We start from the raw sequence: 24,833 nt of genomic DNA, 5'->3' as shown, positions 1-24,833 counted from the left end.
ATGTAAATGTGACCCCAAACGACACCGCAGCCCCCCCCCCCCTTTCCCCCCAGTCCTGTCATTTACACCTGAATGGGACGTTACCTTAAATCGCGTTTACATCACGAGTGGTTCGAGCGTAAAGACCCTAGAAAAACCGTTTCAGACGACCCTGGCGCCTGTTTGAACAAGCCTGCTGTGAGAGAACAAAACCATCTTCCACTGATGATAATGAGTCGAGAGCGAAACACGCCAAGCAGGTAGATGCAGCAGCACGTAGGCTGCACAGCAGAGGAAATATTTGTTTCCTTAATCGTTTTTAAAGACCAAGATCCAGCATCATTTTTACAATTACTTAACACTTTTTTTTTTTTTTTTTTTAAAGTCTCCTACAGCAGCTTGAAAGTTTGACAGCGAGTACATAATTGGTTTTGGAGATTTTAATCATTATTATAATGAAAAAAAAACAAAGAAAACAAACAGAAATGTATTATAAGGCCTGACACTACGTGATGCAATCACATGGAGGAACCAGCAAAACATATAATGTCATATCCAATATATAATTTGATGCTTTTGGCATTTTTTTTTAAAAATTTTTTTATGGCAAATACTATCAGATGTATGTGCCACAAGAAATCTCACACAGTAATGTTTTAAGTAAATATTTATTTCGGTGTCTTTCTTTCCAGCGTTTAACCCACTACTGCAAATCTAATTATATATATATTTTTGCATTACTGATCATTAAATAAGCCATATCTTCTTTGTGTCGTGATGATTAACTGAAATACTGACAGCCTTTATATTAAGTTGTTGATGCGGTTTGGCCTCCAGCAGTTTCTGTCATTAGGCTTGTTCCTTTCAGCATGTTACGTAAGTATCTATGGTTGCTATACTGCCCGTGTGTTTGTAATTTGCAACTTTTTCCAACGCTGCCTCAGGTGGGCTGGTCTGTTGAGTGTTTGCGTCAGCAGTGGGGGAGGTCCTGCACTTTATAGGCTGCTCTGCGCTACCCTGCCTGTCACAGCACACTGAGCCGAGCAGACTCGAGGATCAGCTTTATAAAGAGCTAAATTTACCAAATTTACGTTGTTTCCTGAGCTCTCACAATTGGCCAGCCGGACTCTGGTTAGAGTTATAAGGTTGGGAGGACCTCCTACCACTTTAAAATTTGTTCATGTATTTGGAGCGCAGCTGTGGTGAGGCGACAGTGAATTAGGCGCACGGACTCTAGAGCGGCTGCAGCTCAACACAACGCGACTTTGACAAGAAATAGTTGTATTATTTCACCGAACGATGGCCTTATCCGGAGTGATGCTACCGTCTTTTTCGACATTCTCAAACCAAAGAGAAAAAACCTGGGAAAACGTAAGTTTAAAATGATTTTCCATTATGTTTTGAAGTCTGGATGTCTGAGTTGGATTTGATTTGTCACTTTGTTTCACATATTTGAGATTATTGTAAAGCTTTTGAAACTAGTTTTTGTTCTTCGTAGGGGAAAACAATTCATTTTAGGAAAACAAACTTGGTGAAAGACTGAAAAACTTTTCCAGTTTGATCTCATTTGCAGTCTCACACTAATTTCCAGCAACTTTATTAATGTCTCAATATCTCTTTATTCCTGCAGAGGTGGAAAGGAGAGATGGACAAACTAGTGTCCACCAGCTGCTCCATGCTTGAAATGGTACACAACATGGACAATCACATCAAAAAGGACGACGAGGATCTGAGTAATTATTTGGATCTGGATTTTATTCTCGCCAACACAACTGGCTCAGACAGCGCGGCGGACTATGTGGGCACGGCTGACCCCAACATGTACACGACTGGAAACTCCGTGCCATCATACCCAGGAGAAGACCACCGCTCCCCGCCACCGCCGTACGGCGCCAGCCTCATGACCGAGCTGCTCCGCTCCGAAGGAACCAGCAACTATGGCATTACGCGCAACCCCAGTGTCCAGGGGAGATTTTATGTCAACACGGCGCATTTCCCCCGCCCGGAAAACATCAAAGTGGAGCCGCCCATGGACAGTTACGGCCCTGTTTTGGGTATGGTGCCTCAGAGCTGCAGCAAAATCAAGCAAGAAGGCAACGTTTCGTGCATGATGTCCTTTGAGCAGCCTCGTGTGGCCATCTCTCCGCGGGCAGCCAGCAGCATGACCCCGCCTCTCAGCCCCGATGACCATGGAGCTTCGGACTGCCAGGCACAGCTATGCCAGCCCATGAACTTCCCACAAAAATATCACACTTTCCAGCACCACCCTCAGGCTCCCCACATGCAGATGCCCTACCACGCTCCACATACTGGCTTTGGCATGTATGATGAAGGTCTCAACCTGCAGCCGGGTGCGCAGCGGGTGATGCTCACGCCACCCTCATCTCCTCTCGAGCTGCTGGAGTCCAAACCCAAAAGAGGCAGGCGCACGTGGCCCCGGAAGCGCACAGCGACGCATACCTGCACCTTCGCTGGGTGTTCAAAAACCTACACCAAGAGCTCACACCTGAAGGCACATCTCCGAACTCACACCGGTAAGCTTACGCTTAAATTATTCCTCATAAACACTGCATTTCTGCGTAATTACGCACAGGGAAGCACACTTTTCCAAACCACATTTCCCATTCCAGCACAGGCTAATAAATTCCTATCTTTTTTGTCCCCGCAGGTGAGAAGCCGTACCACTGCAGCTGGGAAGGCTGTGGGTGGAAATTCGCACGCTCCGATGAGCTGACTCGTCATTTCCGTAAACACACCGGACACAGGCCCTTCCAGTGCCACCTGTGCGAGCGTGCTTTCTCCAGGTCTGACCACCTCGCACTTCACATGAAGAGACACATGTGAAGGAGCCCACATAAGGACTTGGGGGTTCATGGGCGGGGTGGGGGGGGGGGGGGTTATTGTTATTGTGATTCAGCTGTATTTCTTATTTAAAACGTTCTCCACATGACCAAAGTCTTTTTATATAATATTGAATTTAAAAAGTTTTAGTGTTATTATTGTCTGATAATGTAGCTGGTACTACTTTGGTTCTATAAAAGCTTTAGAAAAGCTTTGTTTGCTTTAGAGCAGGCAGACCAGGAAGGGGCTGGCCCTGTATATACTACTCTTCTTTGACAGAACTGGAATGATGTGTTTGACACAAAAGTGCCTTTCTATGACTGTGCTACTGTAAAACTCTTCGTGACAGAACGTCACAGCCACAAAATAGTACATGTTCTTGTTGACAGGAGTGAAATGCACATACAGTTGCCTAACATGTGCAAAGACAATGTTTTTTTAAAACTGCCTCAGTGTCTGAATGGCCTTTACTGTTTTATTTTTGACGCTTTGGAACTGTTGTCTTCTCGGTGTGAAACTCTCGGATCCAGCCCCTCTGTACACTATCAGGGCTTGATGTCCTGTGCATTATTTTTTACTTAAATTTATATAAATAAGTACATGGATTTTATACTGTAAAATGTGTATTTATTGTAAATATTAAAAAAAAGAAAGGAATTGAATATTTGACTGGGGACCTCGTTACTTTACATGCTTAATCATTTCAGATGCTTCTTGTTCACACATTTAATTAACCACATCCAACCACACAACAAAGGTTTCAGAGCTGTGCTCAAAAATAGCTGCAACAGACCTGCATATCAGTCAGACTATATATGTTACACATCTTGCAATTGTACCGTCAGATTTTAAAACATGGCCACTTCATTTCCACCGTGATGCTGTGCAGCTGCAAGACAGAGAAGGGCAGCCGCTTGTGGGCTTCGCCTATAAATACAAACACCCCATTTCCATAATTACAGAGTGAGCCAGGAGCCGTCTGGACAGAGGGGCACAGCAAACCCTCATCAGGGAGCCCTTAGACTCCCTTTCTGATGGGTAGAAATTATAGTAGGACATCAAAGGGCCTTAATACTACAATTACACAGAGTCTCTCTGCACTACAGTTTCAAAGTATCCAAGTCCGTGCATATTATGCCGGTGTCAGTGAGCATTTGTTTCTCCCGCATCAAAGGCTGCACTGAGTATTAAAGCCAGATGGCATTTCTGACAAGATACAAAATATTATTTTCATGACATTCTTAAAACTTTAAACATAACTTGATGAAACCACAACTTCAGTGTCAATCACTTCCGGTTATCGTGTGTCTTTTAATTGACCTGAAACAATAAAATGTACATGCAGAATGTGGCTTAAGATGTGTTGATCAACACACTGCAATTTTTCATATATAAAAAAAAGAAAAGAGGAAGTACATACCAGGTCAAAAATATCTGCGTTGGTGGATGCAAATGTATCACTCTCATTTCACTTTTTTTGTTCCAATATTAAGAGTAGAACTCCCAAGATAGAGAAACAATCCATATTAAATTCACTTTCGTGTCTTCACAAGAGTTTCTGAAAGAAGCAGTGCAACCAAAGTCTTTCCTTCATAATATTTCTGTGCAATGCTGAGCTACTGTTCCTCACATTAATTCTATATTCATAACTATTACATTCATTTCACACACAAACTCACTGGCTTACGTCTTTGTGGTTGTGGTGGTAAAAGTTAAGACACCAGACTTACCTTCTTCCAGGAATGTTAAAAATTACTTTTATTCAATTAAAAGTTGTTACAGTTTTGAGCAACTCACAACTCAGAGGCTGCTTTTTTTTTTTTTTTTTTTTTTAATAGTTACATACATACTGTGCAATATTACATGTTACAGTGTTGATATGTTGATAAATAAGGCGCTGTTACTCTGTACATGTCCAGTAAGCTCTGGAATATAAAGTACATACATTATATGTGCCAAATAAACCTGATTAGTGTATAATTACAAGAATGCTAGATGTTTAAGGCATTTGCAGAAATGTCCTCCAAATGGGTCATAAGACAGGAATGAATAAAAAACAAAATGAATATCCACAGGAAAACAAAATTATCCAATGTTTGTTGAGTGAAAAGCAAAAAAAGTTGAAAGCACACGTCCGCGTCACTGGTCATGTGAAGAGGAGTAGAAGTAAAAGGACGAAGCCAAGTGTAACAGCACCAGTATAAACTATGTAGGTTTACACTTTTTTTCCCCTCCATTTTCTAGAGGCTTTCAGTTGTATGGGAGTGCAAGTTGTCTGGGTGTAACAACAAGGCGACCAATGATGAGCCATCTGACAAACACAAGCTGCTGACATCAGAGGAGCGGTGAACAGCGCTACAGGTGGAAGACCTCAATGATTATCACTAGCAATCTTAAGGGGTTCAATTACATTCCAATATTTCTTCAATCCATGCACTTTAAATGCCATAAATAGTAGATATAAAGGCATAAATGGAAACACTTGAGACATTTGAAATAAGAATCTAAATCATGCCATTGATGATCTCATCACTAATCCCTATCTCTCAAGACGGGTTATTTTTCTTTCCAAGATAGACTCTGCTGATCAGAGGCTTGGACATAAAACCGTCATCTAACAATATTTACATGAAGAAGCTTCTTTAAAAAATACATTTGAGACAACAGACTCAATAGTAGGTCGACAGAGTTGTTAGCGTGTCTTGTTTGATTTTCAATTAGAATTCTTCTGAGAAATGAAAGGTTATAGAAAACAGATTTATAGTGCATTTTACTTCATACACGGCATATTCATTGCTTTTGTATATAAATAAAACTGTAAAATATTTTGAAAAGGTTATTGTATCTTCAACAAACAGGCTTTCAAAGAAGGCAGGTTGATCAGCCATTAAAAGCTATGGAGCTGGATGCAGGTTGCAGTCGAGTGTCGTGCTGCTCTAGGTTGCGTTAGATCGCTATGTCCTTGTAGGATGAAGCCAGGCTTAAATCAAGTGGCTCCGTACTGTCCCTGATTATAGTTGCCATGTAGTTTGGGAGCAATGAACCTTGACTGGTTGCTAAATGTGGAGTCATTTGAAACGAGTCCAGTCATAGCTGGAGAAACACTGGTGTCTTACACAAATTGGTAACAGGGGCCGCTAGCCATGCCGGGCCAGTGTCGGGTGCTGTTGTCACGAGCTTGCGGACGGAGGGACTGTTAAGGTGAAAGAGAAGGGGGGGACAAAAAGCTGCGGTGGGGCGCGCCTGGTCAGGCGTTGGGCATGTCGGCCCTGCTGAGAGCGATGGCCAGCTCCAGGTCCTGCTGCTCCTGGAGCCGCAGCCTCCTCAGCCTCTCCTGCTCCTCCAGCTCGCTCTCCCGCTTGGCCCACTCCAGCTGCTGACTCTCACTTCCAAACTAGAGCAGAGAAAAATTAGATGCTGACAAAAAAAAAAGTAAATAAATAAAAAAAATAAAGCAGGAATGTAGCTGTAGGCTGAAATGTCAACACATAATAAGACAAATCATGGGACAAAAGCTGATGTGTTTCTAATTATGTCAAAAAAACGGCATCAAACGAGCAAAATCATCGGATATATGGTGGTAAATTGCGAAAATATAATTGCAAAAGTATAGACAATTAGATTTCACTTGGACATCACAAAAAAAACAAAAAAAGAAGCAAAGAAAGCACAACTAAAAGCTTTTTTGTACACGATAGACAGTTCTGTTCTAGTGCCCCAAATTACTGCTCCCACATTTCCCACATTGTGTGCTTGGATCGATGTGACAGAGGATATTTATAGAAAATAACCATGCTCATGAATCACCGTACTTAGATTATGCAGTGCGGACAGGTTTTTCACATGCATAGGATTGACCACCACACCCTTTTACAGTCTTACCTTGACATGTTCGGATCCTGGCAGAACAAAACAAAAATTACAATACAGAGCTCGATATGAAAACCACAAATCCCTTTCACACCAGTCATGCTGGCATGAGGGCTCAAATAAATCAATGTCATGTCAGAATGATACAAACCAGACACAAAAAAAGCTGCCATGCATCATCGCTCCACTCGAGAGCACGTTCGGCCGTTAGGCTATACAAGACGGCGAAGAGGCGGAAGACTGGAGACAAAGAGGCAGCTTTACTCTGTTGTGCTCAGCTCCGAGGCACATCATGCTTTGACAGCAAATAAGCCCTTAGCTTGCACTTCAAGAATTGAGAAAATGCTCCTTGAGTGCTACCTGACCAGGCAAGTTCACTCACTTGCAAATTCAAAGTTTATAAATCCTCATTTCCTGTCGAAGGCTGAAGCCAGAGATGACAGCAAGCATGCAAGCGCCCTCTACCAGGAGGCAACATACAGTGGGTACGGAAAGTATTCAGACCCCTTTACATTTTTCACTCTTTTCTTTCATTGCAGCCATTTGCTAAAATCAAAAAAGTTCATTTTATTTCTCATTAATGTACACTCAGCACCCCATCTTGACAGAAAAAAACAGAAATGTAGAAATTTGTGCAAATTTATTAAAAAAGAAAAACTGAAATATCACATGGTCATAAGTATTCAGACCCTTTGCTCAGTATTGAGTAGAAGCACCCTTTTGAGCTCGTACAGCCATGAGTCTTCTTGGGAATGATGCAACAAGCTTTTTACACCTGGATTTGGGGATCCTCTGCCATTCTTCCTTGCAGATCCTCTCCAGTTCCGTCAGGTTGGATGGTGAACGTTGGTGGACAGCCATTTTCAGGTCTCTCCAGAGATGCTCAATTGGGTTTAGGTCAGGGCTCTGGCTGGGCCAGTCAAGAATGGTCAGAGTTGTTCCGAAGCCACTCCTTTGTTATTTTAGCTGTGTGCTTAGGGTCATTGTCTTGTTGGAAGGTGAACCTTCGGCCCAGTCTGAGGTCCAGAGCACTCTGGAAGAGGTTTTCTTCCAGGATATCTCTGTACTTGGCCGCATTCATCTTTCCTTCAATTGCAACCAGTCCTCCTGTCCCTGCAGCTGAAAAACACCCCCATAGCATGATGCTGCCACCACCATGTTTCACTGTTGGGATTGTATTGGGCAGGTGATGAGCAGTGCCTGGTTTTCTCCACACATACTGCTTAGAATTAACGCCAAAAAGTTCAATCTTGGTCTCATCAGACCAGAGAATCTTATTTCTCATAGTCTGGGAGTCCTTCATGTGTTTTTTGGCAAACTCTATGCGGGCTTTCATATGTCTTGCACTGAGGAGAGGCTTCCGTCGGGCCACTCTGCCATAAAGCCCCGACTGGTGGAGGGCTGCAGTGATAGTTGACTTTGTGGAACTTTCTCCCATCTCCCTACTGCATCTCTGGAGCTCAGCCACAGTGATCTTTGGGTTCTTCTTTACCTCTCTCACCAAGGCTCTTCTCCCACGATTGCTCAGTTTGGCTGGACGGCCAGGTCTAGGAAGAGTTCTGGTCGTCCCAAACTTCTTCCATTTAAGGATTATGGAGGCCACTGTGCTCTTAGGAACCTTGAGTGCTGCAGAAATTATTTTGTAACCTTGGCCAGATCTGTGCCTTGCCACAATTCTGTCTCTGAGCTCCTTGGACAGTTCCTTCGACCTCATGATTCTCATTTGCTCTGACATGCACTGTGAGCTGTAAGGTCTTATATAGACAGATGTGTGCCTTTCCTAATCAAGTCCAATCAGTTTAATTAAACACAGCTGGACTCCAATGAAGGAGTAGAACCATCTCAAGGAGGATCAGAAGAAATGGACAGCATGTGAGTTAAATATAAGTGTCACAGCAAAGGGTCTGAATACTTATGACTGTGATATTTCAGTTTTTCTTTTTTAATAAATTTGCACAAATTTCTACATTTCTGTTTTTTTCTGTCAAGATGGGGTGCTGAGTGTACATTAATGAGAAATAAAATGAACTTTTTTGATTTTAGCAAATGGCTGCAATGAAAGAAAAGAGTGAAAAATTTAAAGGGGTCTGAATACTTTCCGTACCCACTGTATAACTAGATTGATAAGACAAGGCTATGTCAATCATGCAAACATTTAATTTCCTTCTACACCAAGCCGTGGGAAAGTTCTCAGTTGTTCTGTCAGTTGTTAGTCAACAGCCAGTAAACACTACAGTCCTGCGAATGCTTGCTAAAGTTACTGTCTGTGAGAAAATGAACAGAATGAGGCCCCAGTGACACAGAGTTGACACCTCTGAGGCTTCAGCGCAGCCGTCTGAAGAGTGAGATCGTGAGATCAGCAGCTCATGCGGACAAAGATGCTTGACTCGACAGAAAACTGCATGTAAACTACACTTACAGAGCCAAAATCTGCAAAACCCACAGGACTGTCTTTGGATGCTTTACTCGAGTGTGTCGCGACAAAAGAGTCTGTACTGTCCGCAGAGGAGCAAACGCTCGGGAGCGGCTTTGATGCATTCAAACTGAGTATACCTACTGGAGAGGGAAGACATTTAAATAAATATATGAAAAATATGAAAACAAATCCATGCCAGAAAACACACTTGTTAGCATCTTCACTTCAGATGCTAACAACTGGAAGGCCCTTGGGAAAATGAGATCACACTAAAGATTCACAGGAAGCCAACAGCTTTGAGCTCATGGCACACAGTGCAGTCACCCTGGGGAAAGCGATATTGGTTCAAAAAAAGGTGTTAAACCACATTTTTGGAGTGAAGCTCACTGATGCGTTGAGGCTTAAACATGCACAGAGTTGCTTACCCGGAACACACCATTGTAAAAAAAAAAAAAAAAAAGGACCCGCCCCTGTATTCAGTAATCTTTGAACAACATTTCCTGTAATTATGGTATTTTTATTGGGTCATAATTATTTATCTCTTGAACTTTGTGCATCAATGCAGCACAGGTTGCTACTGCTAACTGGTGGAATTCATTATCTAATCTTGAAATTCCTCTTTTATTTGACTAATTATAGCACTATTAAAACATTATAGTAGTTAATGACTTTCTAAGGAATTTTTGCAACATAATTGTAGGTAAACAGCTGAATTACACCTTCTGACTGGACCAAGATTAGTTGTGTATTTGTTCCTGTGATGCAGATATCCACTTTAAGGGTGGGCTTCTTCTCACTTCCCTATCAGATGCAATTGCACATCTTGAGAACAAGCTCGCCAGCTAACCGTGGCTACTCATTTCTATCCTACTCTGTGTGGTAAAGCAAAGGGGAACCCGTAATTTCTCAGCCAAATTTCTCAGGCTGTGGCTTCTGCTTAGAAGAACGAGTGCAAGGTCACAGCGGAAGGGCATGTGCTGGGCTTGGTCGGAAGGTAAATGTGTGAATTCACACGCACACGGAAAAAACCAAACAAGATGAACACACGACTAAATGCATCTAAAAAGGAAGACAGCGTAATTCTCGGTTTCAACACACAGCAGAGTTTAACTTAGCCCAGCACTGGCTAATTCTACTGCTGGAGATGGTGATAAATGAATGTCTTAACAACACCACCAGAGCCACATCATCATATCTCTGCCAACAGCTTTCCTGTTTACAACATCAAAAGAAGAAATTACTTTCTCTGCACCCTCACATTTCAACAGGGAAGTTGTTTTGACTTCTGCATGCCATTAAGGCATACAATCCCTATTTATTAGGACAGCGGTCACAATGAGTACCCAGAAATGTTGCGATTATATTTCTGTGACAAGTTACAAAGCGGTAAGGAGAAAATAAAACTGATATGAAAAATGATAACCTCTATTGATTTCAACTGCTTTCTGCGAATAATTAAATGTCAAGTTAAGGTGCACGCACGCACACTTGTTGGTGTGCAGTCAGGTTAAAGTTGCCACCAGGATATAAAAACCAGTCGGCCCGCCCGCGCACACACACACACACACACACACACACACACACACACACACACATATTTATTTATGTATGTATAAAATCAGGGCTTACCATAGGGAGGTGCAGGCCGGCTAGGTACATTTTTCTTTGATGGGAGCGCAGGATTGTCTGACTTCTGCTCACACATAGGGGAATTGAGAAAAGACTGTCAATTATCAGAGAATGACGGCCCCCAACAGAAATGTCAGCCAAGACATAAAGCCTTTGGACTTGTACACGAAAGACTGTTTCCATAAATGTGATAAACTGGAAGAAAAAAAAGAAATCAGTCATGATGAGAGTAAAATTAACAGCATCGCTTTCTACAGTGTAAGTGGAAAGTTGTGCTTTATGGTGCAACTGATTCATAACTTCAAGAGCCTCCAGAGCTTACCTTTGACATCTGACTAAAGTCAGCAAATCCACTCCCCTTGCTTCCAAAAGAGTTGCTTCCAAATGGGTCTGCTTTCCCAAACAAATCTGTGACAAGAGTACATTGAAATGCATCTGGAACATTTGAATACGTTTATGGAGGAGAGAGCCAGAAACTATAATGAAGTTCAGCCCCAAACCACACATTCAAAATCATCTCTGCATCTTGCTTATTCTGAAAGGGCCTGCGTGCTATTTTCAGAGGAGGGAATGTGGCATGACCGTTTAATTTTCCATGACATTTCACGCAAATCTGTAAAGAGGTTTTGTTTAACCTGACGTATGCATCTGATCAGCTAATTAAAGGAGTCAGTTGGCGTACTGTTGACCAGGACTGTGCCTCGGTTGTTTTGAAGCTCGGTGGTATGCCGCTTAATGAAAAAAACAGCAAACTGCAGATGGTTACAGTGAAATAACAAAACATTGTAATAGAATATGTTTGTTGTGAGTGTGCAACCACAAAAGACCCCATTCATGTGCGGTACCCAGTGTTTTCTTTTACGCACAGTAACCCAGCTCAGGTCGACAGTTGCCTCTGTGTTCCTCTTAAGCATGTGCAGCACAGCAGAGCATCGACCAGCGGCAGCCACTAACTTAAAACAACTTCCGCGCCGAATGAGGCGAATGTTCAATAGCAGCAGATATAAAGACGGGACAGAGGCGGGAGTGAACTGGTTAAAGGAGTGGTAGTGTGTTCTAGTAGAGAAGGACCAGCAGTCACAGAGTTTCTGTTATGTTTGGCTCCTGGGTAGGGGGGAGTATTTTTAGTTGGCCAGTAGTTAAATGCGTAGGTACCGGGCTAAAAATAGCCCTGCCACAGGAAAAACTGAAGCCACAGTGAGTAAAAAAAAATTGTTTGCCCCTGAAACCCCCCTCTCCATCCCCCTCCCCCCCTAAAAAAAAAATATAATCAAAATCTAACACGTCACCCAGAACGACCAAGAACGACTCTTTGAGATGACTTTCACAAGTGGAGCGTTCTCTCATGTTCACGTCCGTTAATAGAGTCCCATTCTGGGAAACCTGCACGGAAAATCTGCTCTTGATGATGAATATACGTTTGTGCTTTTTCTTGACGAAGTGACACGGTAAGAAGACAACAGGCAGTATCATTGAACTGTCTTTCAGCCCATTTTAATCTTATGTGTGCTACAATATAGGAAATAAAGCTTACCTGAGAAGTTTTAAGATATAAAGGAAGGAAGCCAAGGTGACCATATGTGGGACACACTACCAATGCGAAGTGGTAGTCTGAAACTTTTCATGTCTATCCAACTTGGAATATATAAACACACAATATCCTCATGCAGGTTAAAGGTTGGGGCTAAAAATGTATACATTTGATTTGATTTTGGTTTTATGTGATGCTAGTACAGATGCAAGTTATTAAAATCACTGATCAATTTTGGGTCATTTCCGCGGTAATGTCTTTGTTGTAGCTGCTTTTCCAGATTTAAGAAAAACATATGTCCTTCTGTGTTGACTTCTGAAAACCAATCAAAATGTGAGACATCGTCTCAATATGTGCAATGCAGGACAAGGGATAAAAATGCTAACGTGGGACACCTTGTCACCCTACAGGAAGCCCAGAAACAACTAAATGTTTTGGCACAAACAAATAATGCCCTAAATTAGTCTTTACATGTATAACTGACAGGACCCAGAGTTAGTCTCTGAGTATGCCCTGACATCCCCTTGAAGCTTGTGAACAGCAATGTACCTGAATCCTTTGGTTTAGGGCTGTTTGATGTGAAGGGATCACCGCTGCCAAAGGCGCTTGGCTGAGGGAGAAAAAAAAGACAAGAGGCACAAGTACAGTGAGTGAGGAGCAATTCAAAAGATGTGACCGCGTCAGCATAATCACTAGAAATCTGTCTTTGGTTTGCTTTTCCAGTTGAGTACAACAGGGACGACTCGTCTGAGCTTGTTTCTGTCAGCACTGACGTCTATAACAAGTCATTTAGCACTGAAAAGGAAAATCACTGACAAAAGGGCTTTGGTTTAGTATCAGTCACACTGCATGTAAAAGAACCATGATTAGCACTCCAAAAAAGTATCACTTTTCTGCTTACAAAAAGAGAAAGGTTTCATACCTTAACTGGTGGTGTGGGTTTTCTACCGAAGGGGTCTGCGGATCCAAACAAGTCGGACTTGTCAGTCCTCTTAAAAAAGTCTTCAGATGAGGTACCTTTGAAAGGGTCGCTTTCTTTGAAAGGGTCTCCTCCAAATGGATCTAGAAAAAGGACAAAACCCTAATTTTTCTTATTCACACAGACACAAAATTAAGGCAGGTGATTACCAGCAGGCGGGAAATAGCCTTCCTCCTTACAGAGACACAGGAGTAAACAAGAAGAAGGCACAGGAAAGTATTAAGACCTTTGAAGAGGTCCGACTTGAAGGGGTCCTCTGTCTGGAAGGGGTCAGCTGGAGGCTCCTTAGCACTGTTGTTGTTGAACATGGCTATCTTGGACTTGAAAGAGTCGTCCTGATGAATGGATCCAAAAAAACAAAAAAAAATCAATACATGCGACCATGCAGCGACAACTAGACACTTTCAAGTAATCAGTAACTTTGTTACAGCAGAACACAGAGAGACAGCGGTAATGTATGGCACAACAATATTGAGGAAATATCGAGACTCTAACCTTGAGATGAAAAAACTGGGTAACAAAAATCATTCATGAGCACATTTGTATTTTTCTGGCCTCTCAAAAGCCATGAAACAAGCAAACTAGAAGCAGGTGAAAAGAAAAGTGCTTCTGTTCTGATTCAGGTCTTTTCTTTATGAATCCTTTTTTCTATTTAGAGAGGAAAATCCAGGATCAGTTGGAGGAGAGGCGAATTGTTTCTGGCTTCTAGGCTAATGTTTTCGGTGATATTATTGATAGACATTCATGATCTCCTCACCGCACTTCTGAAGCCTCCGTTCTCCTTCTCAGCGAATCCTTCACTCAAGTCTGGTAGGTTATTCAAGTTTCCCCCGTTGATGTCGCTCAAAGCACTGTTGTACTGCTCGATGGTCTTGGTCATCTCCTTTTGGCTGTCCTGGATCAGCGATAGCTTACTGCGAGCCTAAAAACAATGTTTAATCTACATTATATCTGATTCCATGAAATTGGATTGGATTTCCTTGATTGTCTCTTTTAATAGGTGTTTCAACACTGGAAAATATAAGGATTTGCATTTCGTGATGTATTTTGCAGAATTCCAATCTGTCATGGAGTTACCTCCATTAACAATTAAAAACAGGCTCCTCAAAATGGAAAAGTCCAGGATTCAAGTGGTGGTTTGTGGTAAATTTGATGAAAGAAATTACTTAACCCGCAATGACATAACAGTTTCATTTTAATGTCTCGTGAGCCTGAAAGCATGCAGCCTGGTTTTCAAAGAAGTAAAAGTAAAACGGATATTTCCAAGAGTCAGATTGCTGTGTAGTAAAAACACGAGTTAAAATTCCACAGGTAGCATGTAAACATAAAACTGTTTCGCTCTTCTGTGTCAGTATTATTGGATATGCAGAGCTTAGTATGATTCCGAAATCAAAATTTACAACTTGATCTTTAGGCCACGCAACACTGAGTTGATTGGAGAGCTTAATGGCCAAAAGTGACACATCATCATCTCGTGACCTGTCACCCGTCTGTCTGTACTGACCTGGTTGATCTCCTCCTGGGTGGTTTTGAGCGACTTAACGATGCTGTCCAGCTGGACACGACCGGAGAGCAAGTTCTGCTCCAGCTGGGCCTCCTCCTCCTGCAGGCGACTCAGGTCCCCCTTGGTGCGACTCAGTTCATCTTCCTGGCTACGCAGGTCAGTCTCCTGAGAGCGGATCTGGCTCTGCAGGGACGAAATCTGGAGGGTTGACGCAAAAATAAAGGGATAAGTATCATATTTGTAGGATCGATTTGTACATTCAGAAATGATGGCTTTAAATCCGACTTTAGTTTTGCTTGTTTGAAGATACTGAAACAATGATATTCTCATATTTGTTCTTAGGTTGACCTAAATATCCAAATGTTTTAACTTACACACGTGTACTGTAATTTTACACACATGCTTGATTGACATATGGCATTACACTCACACCAAAATATTATCAGCTTAGAAAAACTTTACACTGCAAAGAGATGACAGCTCCAGAAGCAAAACACACAACACAGTAAAATGTTTTTACTGTGTAAAAAATAGAAAAATAAATAGGTGGATAAGGGAACAACCTAAAGTGCAAGACATCATGGAAACCATCAAAAACAGAAAGTGGACTTTGGCAGGTCATTTGGCGAGGCGAACGGACGGAAGATGGAGTACAGACATCACTGTATGGACACCAATAGTAGGAAAACGAAATAGAGGAAGACAGCAGAAGAGACGGAGAGATGAAATCCAACACTACTGGGGCCCTGCCAACTGGTATAATTTGGCAAGGGACAGAAAGTTGTGAAAACTCCATGCTGAGGCCTTCGTCTTGCAGTGGTCGGACAATGGCTGAACATGATGATGATGATGATGATGATGATGATGAATACGTGCACTTTGCAATAATAAGTCCTGTGTCTAACCGTCTGCGACTCTTCCTGGCACTTCTGCTTGACGTCGTTGAGCATTCCCTCGAGTTTGGAGCGCTGCTGGTCCATCTCCTCCAGACGTTCCTGGGCATCCTGCTTCTGAGACTCCAGGCTCTGCAGGCTGCTGCTCTCCCTGTCCAAGTCGTTTTGCATGTCCTGAGGGTCCGTCAAACAAACAAACAAACAAACACACACACACACACACACACACACACACACACACACACACACACACACACACACACACACACACACACACACAGATGTACAGTTGTTTGCGGATTACTATCAAGTATCTTTTCGGAGCTATTAACTCTTTAATTTCACCTCCAAATTGTGGAATTTAGGATTGAACTCAAAGTATTTCTGACTCATGACCACTATTAGCTTGTTTTGTTGTTGTATCCAGGTATTAAGATGGACTTGCATTGACTCATGAGTTGCTATTTGCCTGTCATGAAATTTCAACCTTTAACAGAATTCTCACCCTTACCTGAACATCAGTGTTTTGTTGTCGGATAGCTTCCTCCTTTTCCCTTATCTCTTGCTCCAGGATGAATTTCTCTCTACATGTGAACAACGTGAAAGAAGAGCAGCGAGATTACAATCAGTTATCTCACTAACACAGGAAATGTGGGCAAAATACAATGCTTGAAAAGACAAAACCTGCTTTATTTAGCACTACAAAGGGCAAATTAAATTCAAAGTAAATATTTGATGTATTTCAAGGTAAATCTCAGGTTTATCAGCAATATGTCTGGAAGTACATTAACAGACTGGAGTCACTTAACAGTTAAGCTGGTGAACAGAACTTGCATTGATCAGACGCGCGTCTTATGCACGCCTGCTTTCTGCAAGTGGTGTAATAGTTTAAAAGAGCTTTGAACCTCGACATCACTCCACTGTAACCTCCTGTCCTTTTTCTCAGAGGAAGAGAAACAAAGCTGTCCTCCTGCTACTCAGGGCGCAGGGGCTCACCTCTGCAGCTGAGCTATTTCCTGGCTGAGGTCATCGAGCTCTTTGATGCCTGTCAGCTCCGCCGACCCTGTGGAGCTGGTACTGTCCTGAGGCAAGAGACATGGAGACGGACAAGTGAGAGAAGGGAGGGAGAAGAAGGATGAGTGAGAGGGTGAGAGAGTATGATGGGTGACGTGAGGGTGACAGGAGGTGTGTGCAGAGACAACAACAGCAAGCAGAACTGAGGGAATTTGAATGATTGATTGAATGGATGCATTTTTTTTTTATATATATATATTTTTTAAAGCATATAGGAATTGTTCTAATAGTAAAGGGGACAAAAAGGAGGGAGAAAGAGAGCAGTGGGGACGTGAGTGGTACGCAGGGGGAGAGAGGAGCTCCCTGCTGCTGTGTCTGACAAAACAAAAGTCGCAGGAAGGAAATGCAAACACCTCACACAGCTAGGAAGGGAGCAAGAGGGCCAGACAATACATGAATGACAAGAAATGCGCGCGCGCGCGCGCGCACACACACACACACACACACACACACACACACACACACACACACACACACACACACACACACACACACACACACCAATACTAAAGAATGTAACACTACAGTAAAATGAGGCTCATTGTTCAGTGCCAATGAGATCAGACCACCCAAAAATCCTCTCCATTTGTGGGCGCTCCAAGCAGCGTTTGACCGATGCTCCACCTAAACTTTTTCTCCTTCATTTTTACAATACAGCTTCATGTTCAACCTCAAGAAATGAAAAGTGTAACACAGCTTTTTGTTTGTCATAACAGCACATATTTAAGATGTATGTACCGGTGTGTATTTGTACTGCATGTCTTTGAATGCTCTTGCCTAACAGATTTCCCTCTGTGATATCAGCCTGTTATTGATATAAACAAAACAGCAGGATTTCTTTGATGTGAAAGGACCCACTGGGGTCACTTATTAGTTTTTAATAACTTGTCTTGTTTTAGACCTTTTTTTAAATCAAAAACTGCAGCCTGTTTGCTTTGATCTCCAAGCTGAAACTAGCTTTTAAATAAACATCTTTGCTTTACAGGTTAAACACGTGATGATGTTTCTTTGAAGAAAAAAAAGCCTAACATTGGTTTACACAAGAATCCACAAGCCATTGATGATGAAAATGCAGCAGGTGGCAGCACTCGCACTATGTTCCTTTTTAATTCTTGTGCTTCAGACTGAGACACAGAATATGACAGAGCGAAAGCACCACCTTGTGACTAAAAAACGCAACTACTCACTCGGCGCATATTAGCTAGTGCAGCAAGTTCTGGTCTCACAGAAGACACAAGTCCCGCATAGCTCTGTTAGACAGAACAGAAGAGAGCTCAGAAAAGCAAAAGCACAAGAAAAACAGTTTTGCATCGGAAGACTACAAAGCAAGAAAAGCAGAACTCACTACTTAAAATGCATAAAGTAGCAGGGAAACACTGACTCATATGGTAGAGATGCAAGTGAAAAATTTGACTTTGGAAGAAAGGAAGAATTCAAATAAATAATCAATTGGAAGATGACACAGTGGTTGAACTCACAGCGCCTGTAGCTGGTGCTCCAGTCCTTTCTGATGGGGGGAGCATATCTGAAGTGAGAGTGGAGGGAGGGTCTACACCTTCCGTGACCTTTTGTTGGATCAGGTACATGGCCAGAGAGAACTGCTCCCGGGTCAGCTTGCCAGTCTGTTTCGTGTCAGCGAGTCCCCTGAGGAGAAGAGAGTTTTTTCTTTAAAACATGATATACTGTATTCTTTCTAAGGAAAAATATCTGCAATGTTCACAGATAAAAACATCTCTTGAAAAGTTTCTATGTTCTGCTGCCCCATTTATAATTTCTCAGTACAGTGTGCTTTAAACTAATTTCCAAATTTCCATTTCACTTTTTTTGTCACCCAGTTGTGGAGGAAATGTAATGACTTAAATCATTCACAAGATGGTGCAATAGTTTCATCTTCCAGCTGAGTTTAATCTGGTAGAATAGTTGTGGCCAGGCAGTAAGATTGGTTCCATTTGTGACTGTTTTGTTTGAAACATGAAGCCCTTTTCTATACATTAATATGTTTTAATATGTTCTATATGTCAGCATAAACACAACAGTTTGCCTTCTAATATTTTGTTAAATTGACTGGCTTAGTATAATTACATAGACACAGATCACAGTGTATTCTTCTGCAAGGTGTATATGCACTATATACGCAAATACATATTTTTAGAAAATGCTGTACATGCAAACAGATTAAACACAACCAAATGAAATGTGGAAATTAACAATTTCATAAGACTGTAAATAAATAAATAAAATAAGGGCAAATTAAGAAATGCTCTTGATAATTTGACCCGATTCATGCCATACATTTTCTGTCAGACACAAATTCATTGTAGTGATGTTTTGCATGTGATGAAAAGTATTGTGACAGTAATGACAAAAACATCTGTGAATAGATGAACCAAACTCAGCTGCAGCCTCACCATATCTGTGCCAGCATTGTCTGGGAGAGAGTGGACTGCATAAAGATCTCTATGACCTCAGTGCCTGTGACGAGGCCGTCGCAGTCGGTGTCTGTTTTCTTGAAAATATCATCATATCTCTCTCTGTCAGCCACCGGTACCACCCAGTTCACGGAAGCCTAAAGACAACAAAAGACAATTTGTGATTTGAGACGATGGAGAAAACATCTGCTACAAACTCACAGTTCTTCTGACATGCTTCACTTAAGATTGATTTTTTTTTTTTTTTTTTCCATTTAACCGGAAGTATTCATGAATTCATACACTGAAATAGTTTAAAGTCAAAGTTAAGATACACTGTACTAGGTGGCCACCAGTAAGCAAAAAGTAGAACATAAAAACCATCAAATCTCACCCAACAGATTTAAAAATCCTCCCCTACATTTAAACTTGTTTGCTGATCATCTGTTTACTGCAAAAAGAGTGATGCTTTTTCACTGACCTATCACAAACATTCACCTGAATATTCATAATTAAGTTAGGTAAAATCCAAGTTTTATTTAAAACTAGTGTGACTATATGAGCTAATACAGGTGAAAGTGCACATGCAGAAAAACCAGAGTGCATGAATACTATATTAAGTATTATTTTTGTGAGAAATAATGTAAGAGAACTTCAACAAAATGTGACACAAATATTTTTGATGGCAAGTAACAGAAAATAAAAAATTTGGAAGATTTCAAAATATCAAAAATCATTTAAAGTGTGAGAAAAGGAAAAGAACTGAAAAAAAGAGCACATCATGACAGTCACATCAGGTGATCAAGGTACAATTGTAGAGCATTGGCACTCTTCCCTTTCAAGGAAACCTGTTTCTCTTACAGTCCTGAGTGATACATCCCTGCAGCTACATTGGACTCGACACAAAGCTCAGAACAATGTGGAAAAACAAGTCCAACTATTAGCAACATAAAAGAGATAATGCATGAAATCCTGTCTTTAAAACTCTGGACTGTCTTTATGACACTTACCTCAGGAGGAACAAGGAAAAATAAATGTACTGATTTTCCCCATAGGATTAGATTATTATATTATTTTGTGTTTTACATTTAATACGACCTAAAATTAACTAGCCACATTCAGAAAGTGACATCTTAATACATCCCAAGTTTATGACTCGACACTTAGAGAAATATATGAAGCATGCATGATTTACGTTAACAAATGCTAATCAGTAAGACAGCTGTATGAAACCAGTAACGAGAGCAGGCATTACCAGTGAACCTTGTTTCCATTCTCATTAAGGAAATTAAGTTATTAAAAGAAGTGACAACACTTATTTTACTGAAGAGAGGTATTTTTTTAATGGAGACTAGAGGGCTGGGTGATACTTGAATAAGCTATATATCAGCGTTCATTAAAAATAGTTGTGAAAATATTATTCTGAGCAATTTATATGTGAAAGCTCAGAGAAATGTTGTTTTACATAAATAAAGAGTTACTGGTCAAATCTAATGCAGGAAAGTAGATCATTGTAGATCCTAGTTATGCAGTAAATCATCTAACTGAACATTAGCGCAATTATTTTTTATCCTTTGTTTAGGTTTAATAAAATATAGAGAATGTATTACTTATAATATTTGATTTCCTATTTGTTATTAAGTGTAATCACATTACTCAGGCCTTCTGAATAGCACTTTATCCCTCATGGACTAATTAATACCATGATGTATATGACATGGCTATGTCAGAAGAAGGGCAGAATGAGGCGACGTACCTGTGAGCTGGATTTAAAGGAGTGTTTTGGAGAAACGTTGACAGTACTGGCGCTGAAGGGAGCAGCACTGCCCAAAGGAGGAGTGCTTCGTAGGGTGTCTTTAAGAGGAACCGATCCAGACATAAGACCGGACAGAGCAGGCAGCACAGCCACAGCACCTGGAAGGGCCGGTGCCGACTTTTTCCTTTTAGACGGGGGGATGAGGGACGCGGGTAAACTAGCTGGGACAGGTTCCTTCTCCATGGCGCGATACACAAGATGCATGGCCTAGAAAATAGGAAAGCAGATCATTTATTATTATTTTAAAGTTTCTTTATTTTCCTCTTGATTTTAAAATCAAGTCATAGCATCATAGAATTGCTCTGGAATGAGAGTTAAACATACAACTGTGAATTCATCTTTGTCCAAGTTTCCATCTTTGTCGACATCGCTTAGGTCCCAAATCTACACAAATAGTAGTTAAGTACACATGGTTTAGTTCATTTGAATTTTTAACGATGGAGTGTCAGTCAAGCAGTATTATGTGTTGTACTGATCTTAACATGTAATCTCACCTTTCCTAACACATCCAGAGGTAACTTGGAGTTGATCAAAATTGGCCTGACTTTATCACCGGAGAGGAGGCCGTTTACCGGAGACAGACTCTCAAAAATGCCATCAAACTTCCCTTTTTCATCAGACTAGGGAATATAAAAAAAACACACAAGCTTGATTTTATTATGTCCTTTATAATGTTCTTTAAAAAAAAAAACTTTAGCAACTCACCCTAATTCCCCACTGTGAGTCAGGTGCTATTGTTGAAACACTTAATAATGGGCTGTTCGTGTCTTTCTGCAAAAAAAGAAAAGAAAAATAGATAAGCAGACAATACACAGTAGCAGCTGTATGAAGATGAAGGATAGTAAAAAAAGGAATTTTTTTTTCCTATAAGAATATCACTTTCTGAGAAATTAAATGTCCATTAATCAATTTCCCACAGAAGCTGCGGAAGTAGTTTTTCTCCATTTAGTGTGTTCCCTATTACATTACTGGTTATTGTTATGGTCAGCAGAGTCATTTCAACACTTACAAACTTGGGTGCAGCTAAGTTCTGGTTGAGGTTGTTCAGACTGATATCATTTCCACCCTGCGCCGAGGCCACCAGTCTCAAAGCTACGAACAAACCCTACGAAAGAGGAAGAAAGCAGAGCAAATCCGTCATTTTGTGCACGTCAGCATCACCAATAATGACACATTTAGAGGGGAATTCTGCGTTACCCGCTTATCCAAGTAGCCTTTTCTTTCTGAATCTGCCAAATCCCAAATCTAAAAAAAAAAAAGTAAACAAAAAGGAAAAAAACAAAACGTTTAGATGCTACGGACTGTGCGTTGTGTGCGAGTACATGAAGGTGAATGTGACCCACCTTCCCCAGTGTACTGTCTGACAGCCCCGACTTCTTAAGGAACTGAGCTGCATCGCCAGCAGATACTTTGCCTGTGTTTCCTGGATCCAGCTGCACAAGGAAAAACACATTAATATGTGTGGATCCAGCCGACAATAACTCGTGTTTACTAAAGGAGCTTACAACAATCAGCTCAATAACCACGACTAGACTTTAAGTGGAAATCATATCTTACCTGTCTGTAGGAGTTTTCATAGGCTGGGTTTCCATTTGATAACTGAAGAAGAAGAAGAAGACGGGGGGGGGGGGGGGGGAGGTTAACACCGTCAACCGGAAAACACAACAAATAAAGCTGTTAGAAAGCAAGACGTGGTTAGTTGTAACGTCAACAGATTATACAGTAGCCCTGAGTGCACTGGTTAGCTCACTGAATGTTTGTTTTCCATCAGTTTTAGCTTCACGTTAGTCACGTTTTGTTTTCCTCGCTGGAAGCGTTTCTTACCCTCCGAGCAACAACAGCGTCCCTCTTCCTTTAAAACGTACGTTAACTTCTCGTTTCTTTACTTAACCTAGCTAACCACGTTAACTTAGTAGACAACGACAGCTCGCTCATTCTCGTACGCTGGCTAATAATCACCACCGCTTATGGAGTCGCGGGGAGGTGACAAGCACGCGAGGATTATAAGCCGGTGTAAAAAAAAAAATTGAGACTTTTCTTGAGCTGTTGAAAGTTGTTACCTGACTGAGAGTCATGAGCGCCGCCATATTTCCTGATGTCTCGGGAGTGCGCACACGCCCCTTGAAGCGAGCGGGTACGAGCGGCGACGGGGCCGGAGGGTGCCGTGCTTCCGGTGGGCGTCTCCGCGCTTTGTCTCGATCTGAACGCCCACACCGGTGGCCAGACTCCGGGTCATTCCTGACTGGTGATGCGGCGGTGAATTTGAATATTATTTAAAGGGAATTTTGTTACTAATTTAGACTGAGTCGGAAGCTCTTGTGAAAAAAAAAAAAAAAAAAAACACAAAAGGTAGGAGGTAAGTAGGAGTAATGAGGCACAAAGCGGTGACCTGTTTTAAAGGAAGTGTACACTAAAATCTGCTCCCATTTACCCCCCCCCCCGTCCCAAAGTGGCTTTGTTTTTACCTCACTCCGTTTGTAGCAAAACTCCTCCTCACATTTTGTCGGACGGACTTGAATGTGCACTCAAAGCATGTTTGGAATTAAAAGTTATCAAAAGAATTTGTTTTCGTTGATCAGTGTGACCAAAAAGGGACCCAAAAACGACTTTTAGGTCACTTTTTGCTTTAGTATGACTTTTTTTTTTTTTTTTTTTTTTCATAATTTGGATGACATGCAAAAGTAGGATTTCAAAAAAAAAAAAATCATAGCAAAGGGGCAGAATAGAACCCCAAACTTTCTAATTGACAGGCAGCAGTGCTCATCAGTGCGCCACCAATCTTTCCAGAAGTTAGACAGCATTATGACAAATCTTTTGCTATGAGCGAATATTACTTTTAATATTAATATTAGGGGTCTTCAGGGCGGGGCTGTTATAAAGTAACGAGTAACGAAAAGTAATGAAAAGTAGCAAAGTAATGTGAAGTAGCGAAAAGTAACTAGTAACGTAGAGTAACGCAAAGTAACGAAAAGTAACTAAGTAACATAAAGTGCCGTGACAACAGTGCTCAGAAATTCCTGCTTTAAAAAAAAAAAATGAAGCTGGACCTTTCCTTGTGTTACCTGTGCAGGTGTGTTTTAAACCTGAATATCACGTTTCATATTTGTATACTGGGAGCTCATCACACTCCTGCTTTTATACACTTTAGTTTGAACTGTGACTTCTGGTGCTGACTCGTCGATGACCCATAACCCACCTGAAAATCTACCTGCAGCATTGCAGGAAGGATTTTAACTGACTTCCTGTGTTCCTTTACATCCTGTGCTCTTAATTTGGAAAAACAATGTTTATACCTGATTAATGTTGCAGTTGTGTAAATATATTTCTGTGACACACTAATCCCTTGGAAAATGGAGGACAAACTGTTTCCCATCTGATTTGATCTGTTTGCTGAGGAAACATCTATTACTACTTGAAGTACTTACTTAAAGTAACGTAGCAACAAAGTAACAAAACATTGGTACTTGCGTACCGTGCTGCGGACAGATCGGGTCGACAACAGCAGACTTTCCTCAGAGGACTATTAGGCACTGATGGGAAAATCGACGTGACGAGGTGAATGAATAATGATGCTGAAAGGACGGTGGGGCGACCATGAACTTCCCTGCCATTGCTTCATTATTGCTGCAAAGTAAAAGGCATATAAACCACCTAAAAACTTAACACAGCAGATCTACAGGTTCATTTTTAGAAACAGTTTTTCTAAATTTAGATTCTCCCAATTCATCATTTTTGCTTTAAAATAGTCCAAAAAAAATTGTTGATGAAAATGTATTAAAGTCAAAAAATGTAATTTTACTTTCAGGTGTACAATATGTAACTTAAGTTTAACAGACAAAAAAGAAAACCTGCAGTTCAGTATTCTTGCTTGAAAAATGACTGACACAAAGATA

General features: G+C 41.2%; 2 protein-coding genes across 5 annotated transcripts; one reads left to right on the top strand and one right to left on the bottom strand.

The window, feature by feature from the left end:
* The first annotated feature begins 1,027 nt into the window (after positions 1-1,027).
* Positions 1,028-3,482, top strand: klf2b (Kruppel like factor 2b). Its single transcript, XM_069692406.1, has 3 exons — positions 1,028-1,350; positions 1,610-2,513; positions 2,648-3,482. Exons 1-3 carry the CDS (start codon positions 1,279-1,281, stop codon positions 2,821-2,823), a joined length of 1,152 nt encoding a protein of 383 aa, XP_069548507.1. The 5' UTR covers positions 1,028-1,278; the 3' UTR covers positions 2,824-3,482.
* Positions 3,483-6,121: 2,639 nt separating this feature from the next.
* On the bottom strand, positions 6,122-23,069 carry LOC138617409 (epidermal growth factor receptor substrate 15-like 1). 4 transcript variants are annotated; one of them, XM_069692405.1, is made up of 23 exons: positions 23,001-23,066; positions 22,498-22,539; positions 22,284-22,373; positions 22,138-22,185; positions 21,950-22,045; positions 21,646-21,711; positions 21,435-21,560; positions 21,265-21,324; positions 20,881-21,147; positions 19,125-19,282; positions 18,195-18,360; positions 17,904-17,966; positions 16,639-16,724; positions 16,154-16,226; positions 15,655-15,816; positions 14,750-14,947; positions 14,003-14,167; positions 13,472-13,580; positions 13,189-13,328; positions 12,816-12,876; positions 11,058-11,143; positions 10,736-10,799; positions 6,122-6,214 (listed from the first exon to the last, which is right to left on the bottom strand). In XM_069692405.1, the coding sequence occupies exons 1-23, from the start codon at positions 23,025-23,027 to the stop codon at positions 6,204-6,206; spliced, it is 2,364 nt and encodes a 787-aa protein (XP_069548506.1). In that variant the 5' UTR covers positions 23,028-23,066; the 3' UTR covers positions 6,122-6,203. The 4 variants fall into 4 exon arrangements, with proteins under 4 accessions (XP_069548506.1, XP_069548504.1, XP_069548502.1 ...); XM_069692403.1 differs by having other exon boundaries at positions 6,131-6,719; positions 23,001-23,067; XM_069692401.1 differs by lacking the exon at positions 6,122-6,214 and adding an exon at positions 8,812-9,246 and having other exon boundaries at positions 23,001-23,069.
* Between the last annotated feature and the right edge of the window lie 1,764 nt (positions 23,070-24,833).

This window comes from Brachyistius frenatus, unplaced genomic scaffold (assembly GCF_029030835.1).
Source record: "Brachyistius frenatus isolate BFR_SWC_R1_liver_20210118 unplaced genomic scaffold, ASM2903083v1 Contig_12, whole genome shotgun sequence".
Lineage (NCBI taxonomy): Eukaryota > Metazoa > Chordata > Actinopteri > Embiotocidae > Brachyistius > Brachyistius frenatus.
Note: the sequence above shows the minus strand (reverse complement) of the source record. Positions and strands in the feature narration are given on the sequence as shown.

What these genes read in the sequence shown, in the direction of transcription:
- klf2b (XM_069692406.1), top strand. Translation starts at nt 1,279, where the DNA reads ATGGCCTTATCCGGAGTGATGCTACCGTCTTTTTCGACATTCTCAAAC. An exon ending in GAGAAAAAACCTGGGAAAAC is followed by an intron (nt 1,351 to 1,609) that starts GTAAGTTTAAAA and finishes TTATTCCTGCAG; the next exon opens with AGGTGGAAAGGAGAGATGGA. An exon ending in ACATCTCCGAACTCACACCG is followed by an intron (nt 2,514 to 2,647) that starts GTAAGCTTACGC and finishes TTGTCCCCGCAG; the next exon opens with GTGAGAAGCCGTACCACTGC.
- LOC138617409 (XM_069692401.1), bottom strand. Translation starts at nt 23,027, where the DNA reads ATGGCGGCGCTCATGACTCTCAGTCAG. An exon ending in ATGAAAACTCCTACAGACAG is followed by an intron (nt 22,374 to 22,497) that starts GTAAGATATGAT and finishes TTCCTTGTGCAG; the next exon opens with CTGGATCCAGGAAACACAGG. An exon ending in CCCAGGAGGAGATCAACCAG is followed by an intron (nt 14,168 to 14,749) that starts GTCAGTACAGAC and finishes CATTGTTTTTAG; the next exon opens with GCTCGCAGTAAGCTATCGCT.